Source organism: Euprymna scolopes, chromosome 38 (assembly GCF_053919585.1).
Source record: "Euprymna scolopes isolate OS-2025 chromosome 38, ASM5391958v1, whole genome shotgun sequence".
NCBI classification, from domain to species: domain Eukaryota; kingdom Metazoa; phylum Mollusca; class Cephalopoda; order Sepiida; family Sepiolidae; genus Euprymna; species Euprymna scolopes.
In genome coordinates, this window is record NC_136519.1 from 25,787,534 (window position 1) to 25,803,876 (window position 16,343).

The 16,343-nt window shown below is 36.5% G+C and overlaps 1 protein-coding gene across 2 annotated transcripts in view; it reads right to left on the reverse strand.

The window, feature by feature from the left end:
- The window catches only part of LOC145263100 (low-density lipoprotein receptor-related protein 2-like), a 599,989-nt gene that overhangs the window by 195,844 nt on the left and 387,802 nt on the right, over positions 1–16,343 (reverse strand). For both annotated transcript variants that reach the window (XM_080120027.1, XM_080120026.1), the window contains exon 60: positions 7,352–7,498. In XM_080120027.1, coding sequence (XP_079976153.1) covers positions 7,352–7,498 — 147 coding nt within the window. The remainder of the gene's footprint in view (positions 1–7,351; positions 7,499–16,343) is intronic.

Consider the following 16,343-nt stretch of genomic DNA (forward strand, 5'->3'; position numbering starts at 1 on the left):
AGCCACAATTCCGCCACGTGCCTTCACTGATGCAACAACTGTCATATTGAAACCGAAAAGGTTGTCATTGGTAATAAACAAAATAGTTTATAACCCAGCTGCGTATATTTGATTTCGCTACCAAGTACATACAACGAGACAATGACACAATTCGATTATTCGAAATTATATAGACTGAAAATAACATTGAACGAGCGGCCTAAACGAATATATAGCACACTTACTATGTCTCTAATCCATCAGAGATTTCTAAAAGCATTAACTGTAAGCGAATAAATAAAATAAAATTAATAAGTGCACAATCTCTTTCACTCCCTACCACCCATCTTACTCTCTCCCATCATAACTTTATCTTCTACCTCGCGTCATCTATCTTTTGGGGACTCTTTATCCCTACCACAAAACTGATTTAATGTATATCTGTTGATTCTGTTAAAATAACATGTTTTCTTGACAAAGTCCCTTCAGTGAGACTAAATATATATTGAAAACCAGCATGTATCAGTGTTACTCTGTAACAAAGCGTGTGTGTGTGCCTGTGAAAATATAAGTGGGAGCCAAAAGATAGCTGGCTAGCAAAAATATTAGCAGCAGCATTTAAAACATATATGCAAATTAACAAGTGTGCGCGAGCTTGCATCACAAGAAAAAAAAAAGAAAAGAATCACTGCACGTGGTTGGCAGATAAGCAAAGTGCCCGGGCAAGATGGACGTGTGAAAGTCGATGGCGAGAAAGTGCTGGCTAGCACCAGCGTGGAGCGGCGGCAACAGAGACTTGTAATAAAATCACATGTGTGTGCGAAAAAACTTTGAAAATATAATGAAATGCGTCAGGTTTGTGAGTTTCGTTATAGAAAGAAGCGTTGCTTTAATTTGAATAAAATAAAATACGTATCATGTACGTTTGAAAGCCAAATCACAACGCAATATTACGAACTTATGTGCTCTTTTGGAAGAACCATTAATAAATGCATTTCATTTGCACTTTTAAAAAATGCCAAGTCGAATATTTATTTTTGTTTGTTTTTTCCTTTGCGGCAGTACCAGATGGCGTGGGGGGTTGAACTGCAGTTTAAAAATTCGTTTGTCCTATTTAGTTTTTCTTTTTGTTTAGACCTTCTTTCTATTTTATATGTACATAAATTATTACCACCAAACACAATAGCTGTTGTTCTAAACGACCAGGAATTACATAAACTTTTTAGCAGTTAAGCCTTTTCTGCTAATAGAAATAAACCGGTACTTACATTTAACTCCACACTGTCACTTGAATTTGACAATGAATCCGTAACAAATGTTAAATTTAAATAAAATCCGATAAAACAATAAGAAGAGAGTACAACCAGCAGGTATACTGTAAACAAACAAATTTAAAGTGCGATACACACAAAGCTATTTATTGACCACACAGTAAACTAGACTGAAAACAACCATGTTATAATCAGCTGGGAAAATTGGTAATTAATTAACATTAAATAATTTATAAAACATGTTACAGAGGGGAGGGGTAGAGTTGTAGTTGGCTTTCGAAGATAACGTCAAAGGAAAGTCGGTCAGATCCTGGATCCAGGTGCTCCGGGAATTATGTCAAAGAAGTCAAAATGGGAGACGTAGAATCATCGGAGATTAGGCCAGCGGGATTCACTGACATTTCAAGACAATGCGTGGTGGAATGTTCTGACGTCATCTTTGCCAATATAATAGAGGCAGAAGACAACGATGAAGGAAGAAGAGAAGCAGCGACCACTCAGGACAAGTGGACACATTATCTCTCTGCCATTTTGCACACACACACACACATATACACACACATATACACACATACAGACACACGCACACACACAAACACACACACAAACACACACACACACACACACACAAATACACACAAACACACACACACAAACACACACACACAAACACACACACAAACACACACACACACAAACACACACACAAACACACACAAACACACAAACACACACACACACACACACACAAACACACACACACACACTCCACATCGCGACCCCTCCATGCTGGCAAGTGTTATCACTGGAAAATAAACATTATTGTCAAATCATTTCATTCATGTTACGTATTATTTTAAAAGTGCAAGAGACTTTGTTTTGTGTTTACGTCTATTATGGAGGTACGGCTTAGTTGTACAGATTTTAAATAAACTCCCGTTAACGACACGGCTAGTTTTTTTTATTGAATAACACAACAAACATATAGTCAACTTGGAAAATTGGTAAATAATTAGCATTAAATAATTTAGACAACATGACGTCTGTCTATCTATCTAGTTCCCAGCATGATAAGTTGGCTACTTCCAAAAAGATGCTACATTGATGGTGCAAATGAAAAAAAAGGCAGCTAGTATTTACAATTCTCTAGATATTAAATATTTTTGTTTTTACATTTAAATTTATAATTTTGGTGGTGCACTACACACAGAACCATCCGTTGGCAGGCCAGTCAACAGTCAGAACTGACTTCATATATATCTATTGATTCTGTTCAAATAACATGTTTTCTTGAAAAAGTCAGAACTGACTTCATATATATCTATTGATTCTGTTCAAATAACATGTTTTCTTGAAAAAGTTCCTTCAATAGAACTAAGCATATATTGAAAACCAGCATCTATCAGTGTTAAACATTTTTTCTATTTGGTCTGTCTCTTGTTTATATCCTGTTTCTATTTCATAGCTAAAAAAAGTGAAGAGAAAAAAAGAAAAAAAACACAGCAGTCTTCTTCGAAAAAGATGCATTGCATTGAAAGTCTTCGAAAAAACTTGACTTTGTTTACAAAGCTATTCGGTTGAAGTGACGTCAGACAAATTTTAAGGTACTGATGATCAACACTAAGATTTCTCTTCAAATTACTAACTGGGAGGGGGAGGAGCTGGTTTTCCCGGGCGTAAAATATACTTAAATATGATACTTTAATTTCTTCAGATTTCATATATTTTATTATAGAGTTGTGATTTCAAAACTTAAAAAAAAGCAATTGGGTGCCATCAGTTAGAATTGAAAGCTCGTGACGTTACCACAGTACCAACGTGATATGCATATAAACCGATTAAAAATTACATGTACAACATGTATAACAATTTTTTTTTATTTTGGACCCCTTTTTGACCCTTTAAAAACTATTTTGATCGACTAAAGACCCATAAACGAATGGTCCGTAAAAATCCAATCATTTGAGGCCCTAGTGCTACTCTGTGACTTTTAGTTCCGGAGGAGATCGGGTTTGAAACTGTAGAGACAGACAGACAGACAGACAGACAGACATATAGCCGTTTATATATTAGATTACTACCAAAAAGTGAAGAGAAAAAAATTTAAAAAAGAACAACAAAAAAATCAACAAGAAAAAATCAATAGTCTTCGAAAAAGGTGCATTGCATTGAAAGCTTTCGAAAAAAAAACTTGATTTCGTTAAGAATCGCACTTTGTATACGGAGCCATTCGGTAGAAGTGACGTTAGACACATTTTAAGGTACTCATGACCAACACTAAAACTCCTCTTCAAATTATTACGTTTAACACCATGACTGTAACTCTAAACCACCAGGGATTGCTAAAAACTTTTTATCATTCAATCTTTTCCTTGATGGAAAGTAATATAATTCAAACACTATCGTGTTTGAATATATGGTAAAGTGACGGTTTTAGTCATTTAGAACTGCTTTAAAGCATCACCGCTCACTCATTTTTCAACCAAATTTCGAACTATTATTACAGTTTATAGATCACCTTCTCAGCTATATTGTGAAAAAATTTTCTTTTCAATTTTTGTTCAGTAAAACAAAAGTTATAATGAATTTAGTGGCGTTCGAAAACGTAAAAATTCGTAAGGAGATGAGCGACATTTTCTATGACTGGTTTCCATAGCAATCACGTCGTTTCTGCGGCTAGTGTTGCTACTAATTCACTGTTATCGCGAAAAGAGAAGTAACAAGTGAAACTGAGGGAATGAAAGCAGAGGAGGGTCGTACATTGCTTTTACATATGTATATGTTATGTTTATGGGGGCAAAAAATAAGATTGAAATTAAACAAAGAACAAGTGAATTTATTGGAAGCCTAGAAAAATCATGGATTACAATTGAAAAATGCGAGCTAAAAAGGTATATGGTTAAGCTTAAACATGGAAAAGTAAAGGACTAGTTGTTAAAGAAGTCACTGCTGAAAGGTCAAAATCAGAGAACCACAATGTCACCAGGATTGTAAAACGAAATAATAATATCACAGTCTCTGTCTTGTTTGTATGCCTCTTTCTCCATCTCTCAATTCATCTTTCCGCCCCTTTATCACTATCTTTTCCTCTCTTATCGATGACGGAATATTGTAATTGAGTTTGGGTTCGATTTCGAGCGCCAGATCATCATCAAACTATTCTCCGACAACCAGCAGAGAATAATGGGAAAGATCGTGGGTAGAATAAGGAGAGAACGGTAGCGATAAATATACGCTGACAGTCGGATACCTGGACAGAATCAAAAAATGATGAGCAACAATGAATCATGAATACTCAGAAAGTTTGAGAGCGATATACGTCAATGCCTGTACCAGGCAGGACACCACTTGAATAATAAGGGAGAACTGGATATTTCAACTGCGGCCAGATAATGTATGTTACAAGAACAGGTCCCCTTTTCTTGTAAGTAAGAAAAACATTAAATAAGTAAAAATGAGATAGGATAGACCGAGAATTGAACTTGGTAAGTTAGGTTCGGAAACAGGTTAGGAAAGAGATTTAGAAGAAATTCGATTGTTTAGAGATGTTATTGTAAAAATTCGATTGTTTAGCGATGTTATTGTAAAAATTCGATTGTTTAGAGATGTTATTGTAAAAATTCGATTGTTTAGAGATGTTATTGTAAAAAGGAATTTTGATTGTTGAATTCTTTTTTATGAAAACTAAATTAAAATAAGGTCATCTAGAAGCGAACAATAGAAAATGAAAAACATATTGAAAAATAGGTTAGGTCGAAAATAGGTTAGAGAATTCTTATCTGCAGACATGTGTGAACAGTGAATGTCTTAGCCACGTGAGTTCAGGACCACGTGAGTTCAGGACCACGTGAGTCAAGCACATTTTTGGACATGTTAGTGACGTCACGGAGAAATGAATTCTCAATATAGTTGGCTAGTTTGAAGAGATTAGAGACAGAGTCGGACAGACAGAGTCAGGTTTGGACAGACGGGAAACAGAGCTGACATTGGTCAGAAGGAGTCTCCCTTTGGAAGCGAAGGGTTAGAAAGTTGTAATCATGTAGTGACTTTGAATTTCTGGATGTCTTCATTGACCGGTCGAAGTAATAAAGGAACATCTCACCAATACAAAGGTAATGTGTAATATTGTTTCACACATCTTAATAATGAACTTTGTGTATAAACCCATCCTCAAGTAATTGAAAAACCCACTTAAGTAATGTGTCTCTCCATCTAAGAAATGTGTCTCCTATCAGGAAGTAATTACTGTTCCCTCCCTTGTGTCAGAAGAACCGATCTCCTCTCTAATACAGTATAACTCCTATAATTTGAACATCCGCTTCGTTCAAAGTAGAGGATGCTGTTCAGGTTTTGTGATAAAAACATGTGCTGCAGTTAACTTTAATTTTCTAAGAATTAAGAAATAGTAAATAAAATGCATTGCTATATGATACTTCAAGTATATAATAAGTTGAGTTTACGATATATTGCAATATTAAATAATTTTAAATATTGTTAAATATTAGTAACAGGAACACAAAATATTGAAAATAAATTAAATCTACTCTTACTTGTTAACTATTTATTACCTAAGTTATCATCTACAGAAATCATACATTTATGCAAAATACAGTTTTTTTTTATTTATTCATTGAATGAGTCTCATTGCAGTTTCTATTTTCATCAATTGAGCTCTCGGGCGCTGCCATTTTATTCCGTAAGCGATCACGAAAATCTATAATTTCTTGGTTCTGTAGCTTCTTTATGATTAGAGAACGTCCAGGTTTAGAAGAAGTTCAAATGAGAGGAAGTCCAACTTTAGAGGAAGTTCAAATTAAAGGATTTTTACTGTATATGTGTTAAGAAGAAACATCCACAGAATTGTATAAGTCCCTCCTCTCTATCTCTCCCTCATCCAATTGTATTGCATGTCACTGTCACTCTTTAAAATGTACCCGATATATGTCTCTCTACAATATGAACACCCGGCTTTTTACATTGAACTTGATGTTCGTAGTCTGCCTTTATTTTTTTTCAATATGTCTTTAGTTCTATTAAGGGAACTTTGTCAATAAAGCAATATGTTAATAAAATTTTAACAGAGTCAATAGGTATACATGAAGTCAGTTTTTTTTTTTTTTTGGTTTGTAAGTAGTTTCCAAAAGGTGGATATTCTGTGGTAAAAGATAATGTCATGATGGGAGAGAGTAAAGCGGGAATTAAATATTATTCATGGATTACAATAGAAAAATGCGAGCGTGAAAAGTAATATGGTTAAGCTTAAACATGGAAAAGTATAGAACTAGTTGTTAAAACTGGAAAAGAAAAGGACAAGATATTCTAGTAAAAAATATAATAACTTTATAACTTAAAATACTGCAACATTAAGAATTTTTAAAAATTCAATTTATAACATTATATAATGCTGTAATATACCGTGCGAGGTGTTTTTTTTACATGAAGGTCATCACTTATCAAGGCCCAGAAACCACTCGGGAATAAGGGTTATTTTGTGAACAGTAATCAATGGGATAGTGTTGCAGTATTCATTAGTATTGGAGATTTGATAAGGTGTCATTACTTAGGGGGCGGTTCATCAGGAATTTGTTTATGTTAGACTTGAAGGCATCCATGTTGAAGTCAGGGGGGAAACAGGCAAACGGTAGAGAGTTCCACAGATGTGCAGTTCTAAGAAAGAATCTTTGTTCATGAAATCTAAGTTTTGATTTAGGCACAGATAAAGTGTTCTAATACAAAACCCTATTCACGTTGTTTCTCAAATAACGAGTCTGATGTATTGCCATAGCTTCCTTTTCAGTTGTACAGACAGAAGGTTGCAGTTTCATTCTGTCCGAGCAGTGGCCATAGTGGGCGATTGTCCTGACCATTGGATCCAGTGGTATCTTCTTCTCAGTGCAACGGAATACGAAACCATGAACAGAATTCTTTATTACATGACCTAGCGTTACCCTGATCGGAGGGCTAAGTGGGTTCTTGATCATGCCCAGGAGTCTCCCACAGACTGGTAGAGGGAAGGAGGCGTCTTACTTTTACCTTTGACGGTACTGCTGTCCTGCTACCATTTCATCTGTATATAGATAAAATAAACCCCTTTTACTTACCCATTTCCAGGGTCAGCAACGAGACCTACTGGTCGGTTGAGGCCTCTTTTGTCCGGGCCATCTCTGGTTAGCAATGTTGCAAAGTTTGTGCCATTCAATTCGCTGACATGCAATTTGGCATGTACGCTGTTAAACCAATATAGCTTCCTAGAAGTTGCAAAGACAGAAAAAAACGTAATATTTTCATTAACAATAATTAAACGAACCGAAGCACGTCATATTTTTATGCACATGCGAGAAATCAAGAAACAAAGTCATCAATGAAAGTCTTTTCCAAAATACTTCTGCTGTTTAGTGCCCGTTTTTCTGTGAGTCTGGCTCGGCAATTCTCGGCGAATGTCGGAAACCGCCAGATTATACCGAGCGAACGGAAGTCAATAAAAAACGAAAAAAAAAAAGAAAGGAAGAAAAAAAAAAGAAACCTACTATAATAATTTCACAAATTTTACTGTTTTATTTATTTTTGGGGGAGGGGGGGTAAGTAATAAAAACTTTGTTTTTTTGAATTAGTAAACAAATATATTTTTGGTTTTGTTTGTTTATGGAAAGTTATTTAGCTATTGTATTCATCAAATTAATGAAAAAGCATTTACACATTTTTGGAGGTTTTGGGTATATAAATATTTTACGTTAAATATTTTTTTCAAGGCTATTTCCTTAAGGATAGTATTTTCTGCCGGTTGAAGTAAAGCAGCCGACGACGGCAAAGCAGGCTGAGAAAGGTTGTTAGAGAATGTAGAAGAAGGAAGTTGTCGGAGAGCTGGGTAGCTGTCTGCTATTGCTTTATTGCTGTGGTTAACTGTAAGATGTTTTAAACTCTTTCCTTTCCTTTCTTTTTTTTCTTCCAATTTTTACCGTCTGCTCGCTCGCGTCTCTTTTTGCTCACTCGGTATAATCCGGCGGTTTCCGTCGTTCGCCGAGCGTTGCCGACTAAAAAACTCACAGAAAAACCGGTACTAAAGTGCAGAAATACCGTCATTTTTTTTATTTTGCGTACATGCAATCTTCATTCTTTGACCGTCGCTTTTCCATGGACATGAGCGTCGATCTGTGTTGTGTTTTGAGTAAGAAACAATGTCTAATGATTATTGGTGTTTTTTTTGTTTTTTTTTACACACGAATCACCACTTATCAAGGCTCGAAGGCCACTCGAAGATAAGGGTTAATGGGTATACATTAGCCAATGTGATTATAGCGTAGTAAACATAAGTAGTGGGACATTTGTAAGTTTGATTACATAGGGGGACGGTTCTTCAAGAACTTGTTTACATTGGTCTTGAAGACAATCAGATTGTAGTCAGCTGAAAAGCAGGCCAACGGAAGAGAGTTTTACATGCGTGCAGTTCTAAGAAAGAAGCCCTGCTCATGGAATCTGCATTTAGGTTTAGGCACAGATAAAGAGTGTGGGAAACTATTGGTAGTGGTTCTGGCTAGATGAGTGTTTTTCATGAAAGTCTGGCGGTGGGGGGGGCACCATGCCGCGAAGAGATAATAGCTAAATGCCATTTAATTTAATTTTAATAAAGACATTTAATTTCTTAATCACTAGCGAGCGGGGAAGGGGCGCCCATCTTTGGCCAGTCGTAAAATAGGCTTAAATATGATATTTTAATTTGTCATGATTTCGTATATATTATTATAGAGTCGTGGTTTCAAAAGTGGGAGAAAAAAAAGAAAAGTATTTGAGTGTCATCAGCTAGAATCGAAACTGAAAGCAAAACTGTAGCATCCAAAGCTGATGACGTTACCACTATACCAACATGACACGCACATGAACTGAGTAAAAATTAAAAAAAAACTAAAATGAATGTACAAAATGTATGACGATTTTTTCAATTTTGATCCTTTTTTTACTCCTTCTTGATCCCTTAAAAACTATTTCTAAAGACCCATAAAAGAATAGCCCGTAAAAAATTCAATCATTAAACGCCCCTAGCGACGCTCTGAAAATTTTAGTTTCAGAAGAGAGAGAGAGTTTGAAAATATGGAGACAGACAGACAGAAAGATAGACAGGCATGTAGCCTTTTATATGTTGGATGACGACATTCAATTCAAAATTTGTACCGATTTCTGGAATCTAAATGTTTCACGCGAACCAATTGTTATTTTTTTATGGTTTATAGTAGTGATGGAACGATTATTTGAAATATCAGGAGTTTTTAAAAGTATCTGGAATCGATATCGGAGATCAACAAATCAAACCTGATTCCAATACCAAAACGATATCAGATATTGAATACAGGATATGTTGATTTATGTAAATAAACATTCTCCTCATGATGTCACAGAGTACATTGTACGGGAAATCGGAAGGCAAGCTGTTACCGGCGACAGACGCCGGATGTATGTGTGATGGAGTCACAGATCAAAATCGTTGACACCCAAGTGCAGATAACGCGAGACGAATTATATAATAACAAGACAGCTCGCTTGTCGACAGTGAGGCACTGAGGCAGCGAGTCAGTAGACAGCTGGTTGAGACACACACGCTTGCTTGACTGAGTCGCTCAAACCATAACTCTCCACCCACCTCTGTCCCACGCCGCACTAAGGTCTCACCGTTTGCAGCTCGCCGATATATGCATAAACTGAATTCAGCGTTGTGAAAATAAATAAATACATTTTATTTTTCTAATTATTCGTTGCGTCTGTTTTTTTTTTTTTTAACCGTATAGCGTAGCGGAACGCATCAATATAATATATTTTTATATTTCTTATTATTTTGTTACAAAATTCTCCCCACTCTCTATCTGTGCCTAAATCTAAACGCAGATTCCACGAACAAGCATCTTTCCAAGAACTTCCCGCCCATGGGACACTCTTTCATTGGCCTGCTTCCCGGTTGACTACAACTTGGTAGTCTTCAAGTCCAATGTAAACAAGTTCTTGTTGAGTCGTTCCCTTAATTAATCAAATTCTACCATCAATGATTACTACACTCCCACCTTACATTCATTAACCCTTATCCTCGCGTGGTCTTTGAGCTTTGATAAGTGATAACTTGCTTGTAAAAATGCGGGTTTACGAGTAGAAAACATATACTTTTTGTGATAGGTGTGCTGCGAAATAATAATAAAAAAAGACTCAATAGTGTGCCGCCATGTAAAAAACGCTGGAAAACACTGGTCTAGTGACTGTTGACTCGTTGTTTAACTCAGGCGAATAAAAGTCATGCATGGAAACACAATGGAGACTTGTTGGCGATTTCAAAAGTTTTATTGAGGAGATAAATGTCGTTCACAAGGGGAGATATCAATCTCTTCTAAAAGACAGGCTAAAATGAGTTCTTTTTTACTTAATTTTCTTATTTTAATTTACTTACTAAATGGTCGACGAATGGACATTCTTGAAGAAACTTTACTTAAATCCTAACACTGTCGGGCACGTCTTGACTGTTTGCTTCTACGATTCTAACTACCTCTACTGTCCCGGTCACGTGTTCATTTCTTTCTAATATCATCGACATCTGCTTCTAGCGTATTTTATGTAGGGAGCTGACTTTTGAACTTCCACATCAATCATGCACTGCGTCTATTTCCATTTACTGCCCAGAAGTTCTGACATGGGCTTAACAAAACACTTCCGAAATTCATACTAGGTAATATAATATCTACTTACTGACGCAGGATTCCAATATATATAAAAAAAAGAGCCATAAATCCCAAAGAAAAATCAAAAACAAATCTTACTGATGATATTTATGAGATGAGTTTTTTTTTAATTTCTACTTCGGAGTCATCATTTATTAAGGCTTGAATGCCACTTGAGGATAAGAGTTAATGAATATAAGGGGGTAGTGTAGTAATCGTTAATGGTATCCTGCACCTTTACAAGACAACCATTCGCCCATGCTTGGAGTATCGTTGCCACATCTGGGCTGCTGCGTCTACCACTAGCCTCTCCCTCTTGGATAGGGTCCAAAAAAGATTTTTTAATCTAATAGGTCCCACTTTGTCAACTAGGCTCTAAACCTGTCCCATCACCACAATGTTGGATCTCTGTGCCTATTTTACAAGTATTTTAACAGAATGTGCTCTGATGAACTCATTGCACGTGTGCTCCCTAGACATACATATCCCCAACAAATCCACTTAGCAACAAAATCACACCCATTAACTGTTAAGATCCTAAATGCCAGAAAGCTTTCTACTATAAGAGTGAGAGACTTGTGGTAGACGCACCAGCCCAAATGTGGCTGCAATACTCTATGACCTCTTTATGAGTGCCTTATAAATTTTAATATCCCCTTTCAATACTTACTTACAGATAGTGTTGATCGAACTTCTACCTTAATACAGGGTGACCCCCCCCCAAAAAAAAAAACTCAGAGGACATTCAATTGTTTTTCTGAGCATTTTACAGTCAACGGAGAAAAAAAGACCAAAGACCCTAGTGTTTTCATGTGATGTTTTGAGTATAATAAACTAGTTATGACCAAATTTTCATTTAATTCGGACAAAACACTAAGAAACGGGGCCTAATTAGGTGTGGGCCGTTTGTTTTGAGTCACCCGGTATGTATTACAAAACCACAGCAGCTTACATATGATGTAGCAGCAAGTCCTGCATACATATACTAGGTGCCTTCAATGAGTTTCCAAACTTTTTTTCGTATGGACACGTGAATATGAGCACATGTATAATTATGTGTGACAGTTCCCACACTGACATCAAACTGTGCACTTAATGCCTGTATAGACACACGATGTCCTTATCCATGAAATTCTTTATTTGGCCAATCAATTCTGGTGTTCTGACTTCCTTACTTCTCCCACACCTCGCATCATCCCTCACAGACTTTCTCTTATCCCACACAAAAACTGCAAGATGGTCCCAAATTAGTCTGAAGTATTCCATACGTTTCTTCAATTTTTTTTTCTAAGTTTAAAACAGAATTTTATTGCATATCGTCTTTCCAAAGTGTCCTCACGTCCAGATTGCATTTTTGAAATTCACCAGCTGTGACAATCAGGTTTAAGTAGTGTGTATTTCAATTCCTGCTGTAGCTGTTCATTTTAACCCGAAATCATAAAAATTGGTGTCAGTCATCTCATAAGATCTTTATCCGTGCCTAAACCTAAACATAGATTCCATGAACAAAGCTTCTTTCTTAGAACTGCACACCTGTGAAACTTTCTTCCGTTTGCCTGCTTTCCAGCTGACTATAATATGGTAGTTTTCAAGTCCAATGTAAACAAGTTCTTGATGAGCCGTTCCCCTTAAGTAATCCAATTTACCAAATTTACACTACTAACGATTACTATGATAGTGTCCCATTAACTACTGTACACTCTTTAACCCTTATCCCCAAGTGGCCCCTGGACCTTGATAAGCGGTGACTTTTATGTTAAAAATAAAAATAAAAAAACAGATGTATAACAGTAACATTTTTAAAATAATTTTATCTGTAAATATTTATTTCGCTATGATAACGTTCTTTCTGTTATTCTATTTCTACAAATTTTAATAATAATCGTCAGCCAGCACATTTTTCACACTTGTTTGCCTAATATCTAACATCAGTTTTATGGCATATCAACCCTTTTGTGGAGAGGATATCCAATGATGAAACCAATATCTCTCTTTATATAAAGTTAGGTATGTTTATACATTGATAGAGTTGAATGTACAGGATTCACCCCTAAACTAATGAGCTGGTTTCGGAACAGGGCGTAAGTTGTCAAAACATGGTCTATATTTAGTTTAATTTAGTTTTATGACGACGATGCAGATGTTATAGCGTTGCAAATTTAGCTTTTTAAAATAAAACAATGAATCTACTGTCCGCGCATATGTGATTTACAAACAGTGTTGAAACCAAGAGTTTTCCTGACACCCTTTCAAACAAAATGACATTTGATGATTATTTCTAATTTTTCGATATTGTGTGTCCGGGAGATCGCTCTTTCTAACGGTACAATGTTTGTGCCATTTTGAGGTGGATGACAAATTTTTTAGCGTACATACAAACACATACATAAGCACACAGACGACTGAGATTTATATAATAGATGTGAGTCAATCTATCTAATGTTTTTTTTTATTTATATCTATTCAAAACAAGGAACACTGCGATTAATACTGTTATACCGGCCTTTCTATGCATAAGAGAAATTACACCGATTCTCACTGTATATATAGTGCCAGTAATGTCTACACCGGTGAGAAGGAGCAACAGTACTCCACTGTCTTGCTGAGCGCTAGTCAGTTATACCCGTATTCCTACCTTTGTACCTGTGATGTTAATGCACTTCATTTGTTGAACCAACCGCGACTTGATTTTCTTCTTTTACTATTGTGTTACGACACAGCAAATGCATAAGAGGTTACTGTTAATTAAGGCAAGACTTAAGCATATTAAGTGGAGAGTTGTGCAACGAGATGCTTGTTCACCTTACATTTAAATTTCCACATGTTGGTACAGGTGGTGAAATAGGGAGTAAGAATGAAATTTCAAAGTAAGCAGTTAAGAAAATAACCTATTGTATTGGCATCTGAAGTGAAGCTAGAGTGAAGGGGTATGATTTTTCTGCTTGTCAGGTAGGTTGGGAGTATCTAAGAGGGGCAAAAATATAGCAAGTACTTCGGAGCATATTCCATTGAAGTACTTGAAATACCGTTTCTCACGAGATCACTGAATTTATGCAACGTTGAGCCAGATAGGTGACCTATTTTTTTAATTTAATTTTATTTTTTTTATTACATTTTCACTCCAAACAAGGCACATTGCCACTTTAATGTAGGGGGCTACTATCAGGGACATAAGCTACAGGGGTACTATGTGGGGAGTTGAGCAGCAAGATGTCGGTTCACGTTACACTTGAACTTCTGCATGTCAGGACAGTTGGGGAAGCAGCAACTCGGAAGGGAATTCCAAAGTCCAGCAGTTCTGGGGAAGAAACTACTGGAGTAGAAGGCTCTCTTACATCTAGGGATCTCAACTCTGAAGGGGTGGGATTTTGCTTCTTGTCGAGTTTGTCGGAGGTATTTACGTAGAGGGGGTACAAATGTTTGCAGTTTGTTGGAGCATTCACCGTTAAAGTACTGGTAGAACAGGCAGAGGGATTCTACATTTCATCGATGAGACAGAGGCTGAAGCTTAGATGACAGTTCAGGACCTATTAGGTTGGCTACTCTCTTTTGAACCTTGTCTAGGAGTGAGAGACTAGTAGCAGATGCACCAGCCCAAATATAGCAACAATACTCCATACATGGGTGAATGGTGGCCTTATAGAGGTACAGGATACTTTCGGGCAAATAGCTTTCTAGCATGGTAGAGAGAACCTACCTTTTTTGCAGCAGTCCTGGCAATGCTGTCAATGTAATTTTTCCAACTCATGTTTCCTGTGAACGTTAGACCGAGGAGTTTAAAAGATGTACTTTCAGATATAGAGTCTTTGGCCATTGCTATTGGTAGTAGAGAAGGTTTCTTGTAGTTATTGAAGGAAACAAGTTTAGTTTTGGCAGCATTGAATGTGACCATCCATTTTTGTCCCCATTCCACTACAGATTGGAGGTTGTCCTCTAGTGTTTCTGTCATTTCTTTAGATATGTGTTCATTTGTTTTCCTTTCATGTCTGTTATAGAGTGTGTTGTCATCAGCATATATACCCATCTCACAGACAATTTTGTCAGGGACCTATTTGGAAGTACCAGTCGTTATATGTAAGAAGACGTCAATACTTTCCTGCAAGAGCTGCAAAAAACTTAATGTTGTCATCTCCCCTAACGAAATATACATGCAGGTGGGGAGTGCTTGTAAATTTCATACTCCCATGAAACTTCCTCATTTGGATGGTTACCGGTTAAACCTGCCTTGGATTAGTGCCGTAGTTAAATCATCTATAATATAAATCTTACCTGGCTGCTTAAATGTATGTATGTATGTACGTTTGTATGTTTACATAAAACTTTTGACAGAGGCGATGGATTTTCACGAGGGATCATTTTGAAGCGTTAAGTCTCGCACGACAAATATCGAAAAAATTGGCCCAAAATAATTATTCCTTCACCCTCAACTGGGCAATTTTCTAAAAGGAGGGTCGAGTTTTTGCAACCCATTTTTGCAAGTCATCGTATAGGTTGAACTGACTTTGCCTAATTTTAATGTTCTGAACTTCTGGTCACGTCGTGGAGTAACGGTAAGACGTCAGGTTTTCTTTCACTTTCTTTTCCGCTTTCGCATCACAGGTTCGAGCCTGCCTGCTTGCCTACTACCACTTTTTTTTTGTTGTTCATACACACACCTCTAAACACCCGGGCAACGCCGGGTACCCAGGCTAGTTTAAAATAACATTAGAAAATCAAGGCTCAGGGATGCAACAGTGCAGCAATGAGTTTGGTTGATAGTGCAAGTCTTATTAGGCAAAAAAAAAAAGAAAAAGATAACGATTTGCCAATGTCTTATGTCCAAACATAAAAAGAAACTGGAATCTTAGGAAGATCTTCATCGTTCCAGTAATAATAGAAGCAACTAGGCTCATGAAAAAGAATTAAAAAAACTGGAAAATTTACCCGATGAACCAAGTGCAAGAGAGATTCAAACAATTGCACTTAAAGGGAGGGTTAGAATCTTGAAAAAAGATCTTGTGGTTGAAGTGTATGTAATAACAGGTGAATATCTGGCATCCAGTAGGTTGCACCATCTCCAGCATCAACAAAATGATAAGAAAATAAAAACAAAAATAAATGAATAAGAAACTCTTTGTTGGAGCCTTTCTAATCGTTCAAACATATGATGCTCCTGTATCTTTTTCCACATGCAGCACTTCATTGCACGTTGGTTAATGGTTGTCTGTAATACGCGATACGCCACCAGAACGCAGTCACAGGCAAAAAACAATCCTCCTATAGAAGTTCTTCATAAGAGAATTGGTTTTGCTTGTGACTGTGATATTCGTCAGAATCACTTTGGGATTCAGTTGCCACAAGTACGTGCAGTCAAATGAACTTATCTCATGTGCGTAGAAATGTTCTTTTAACAGGAATTTGA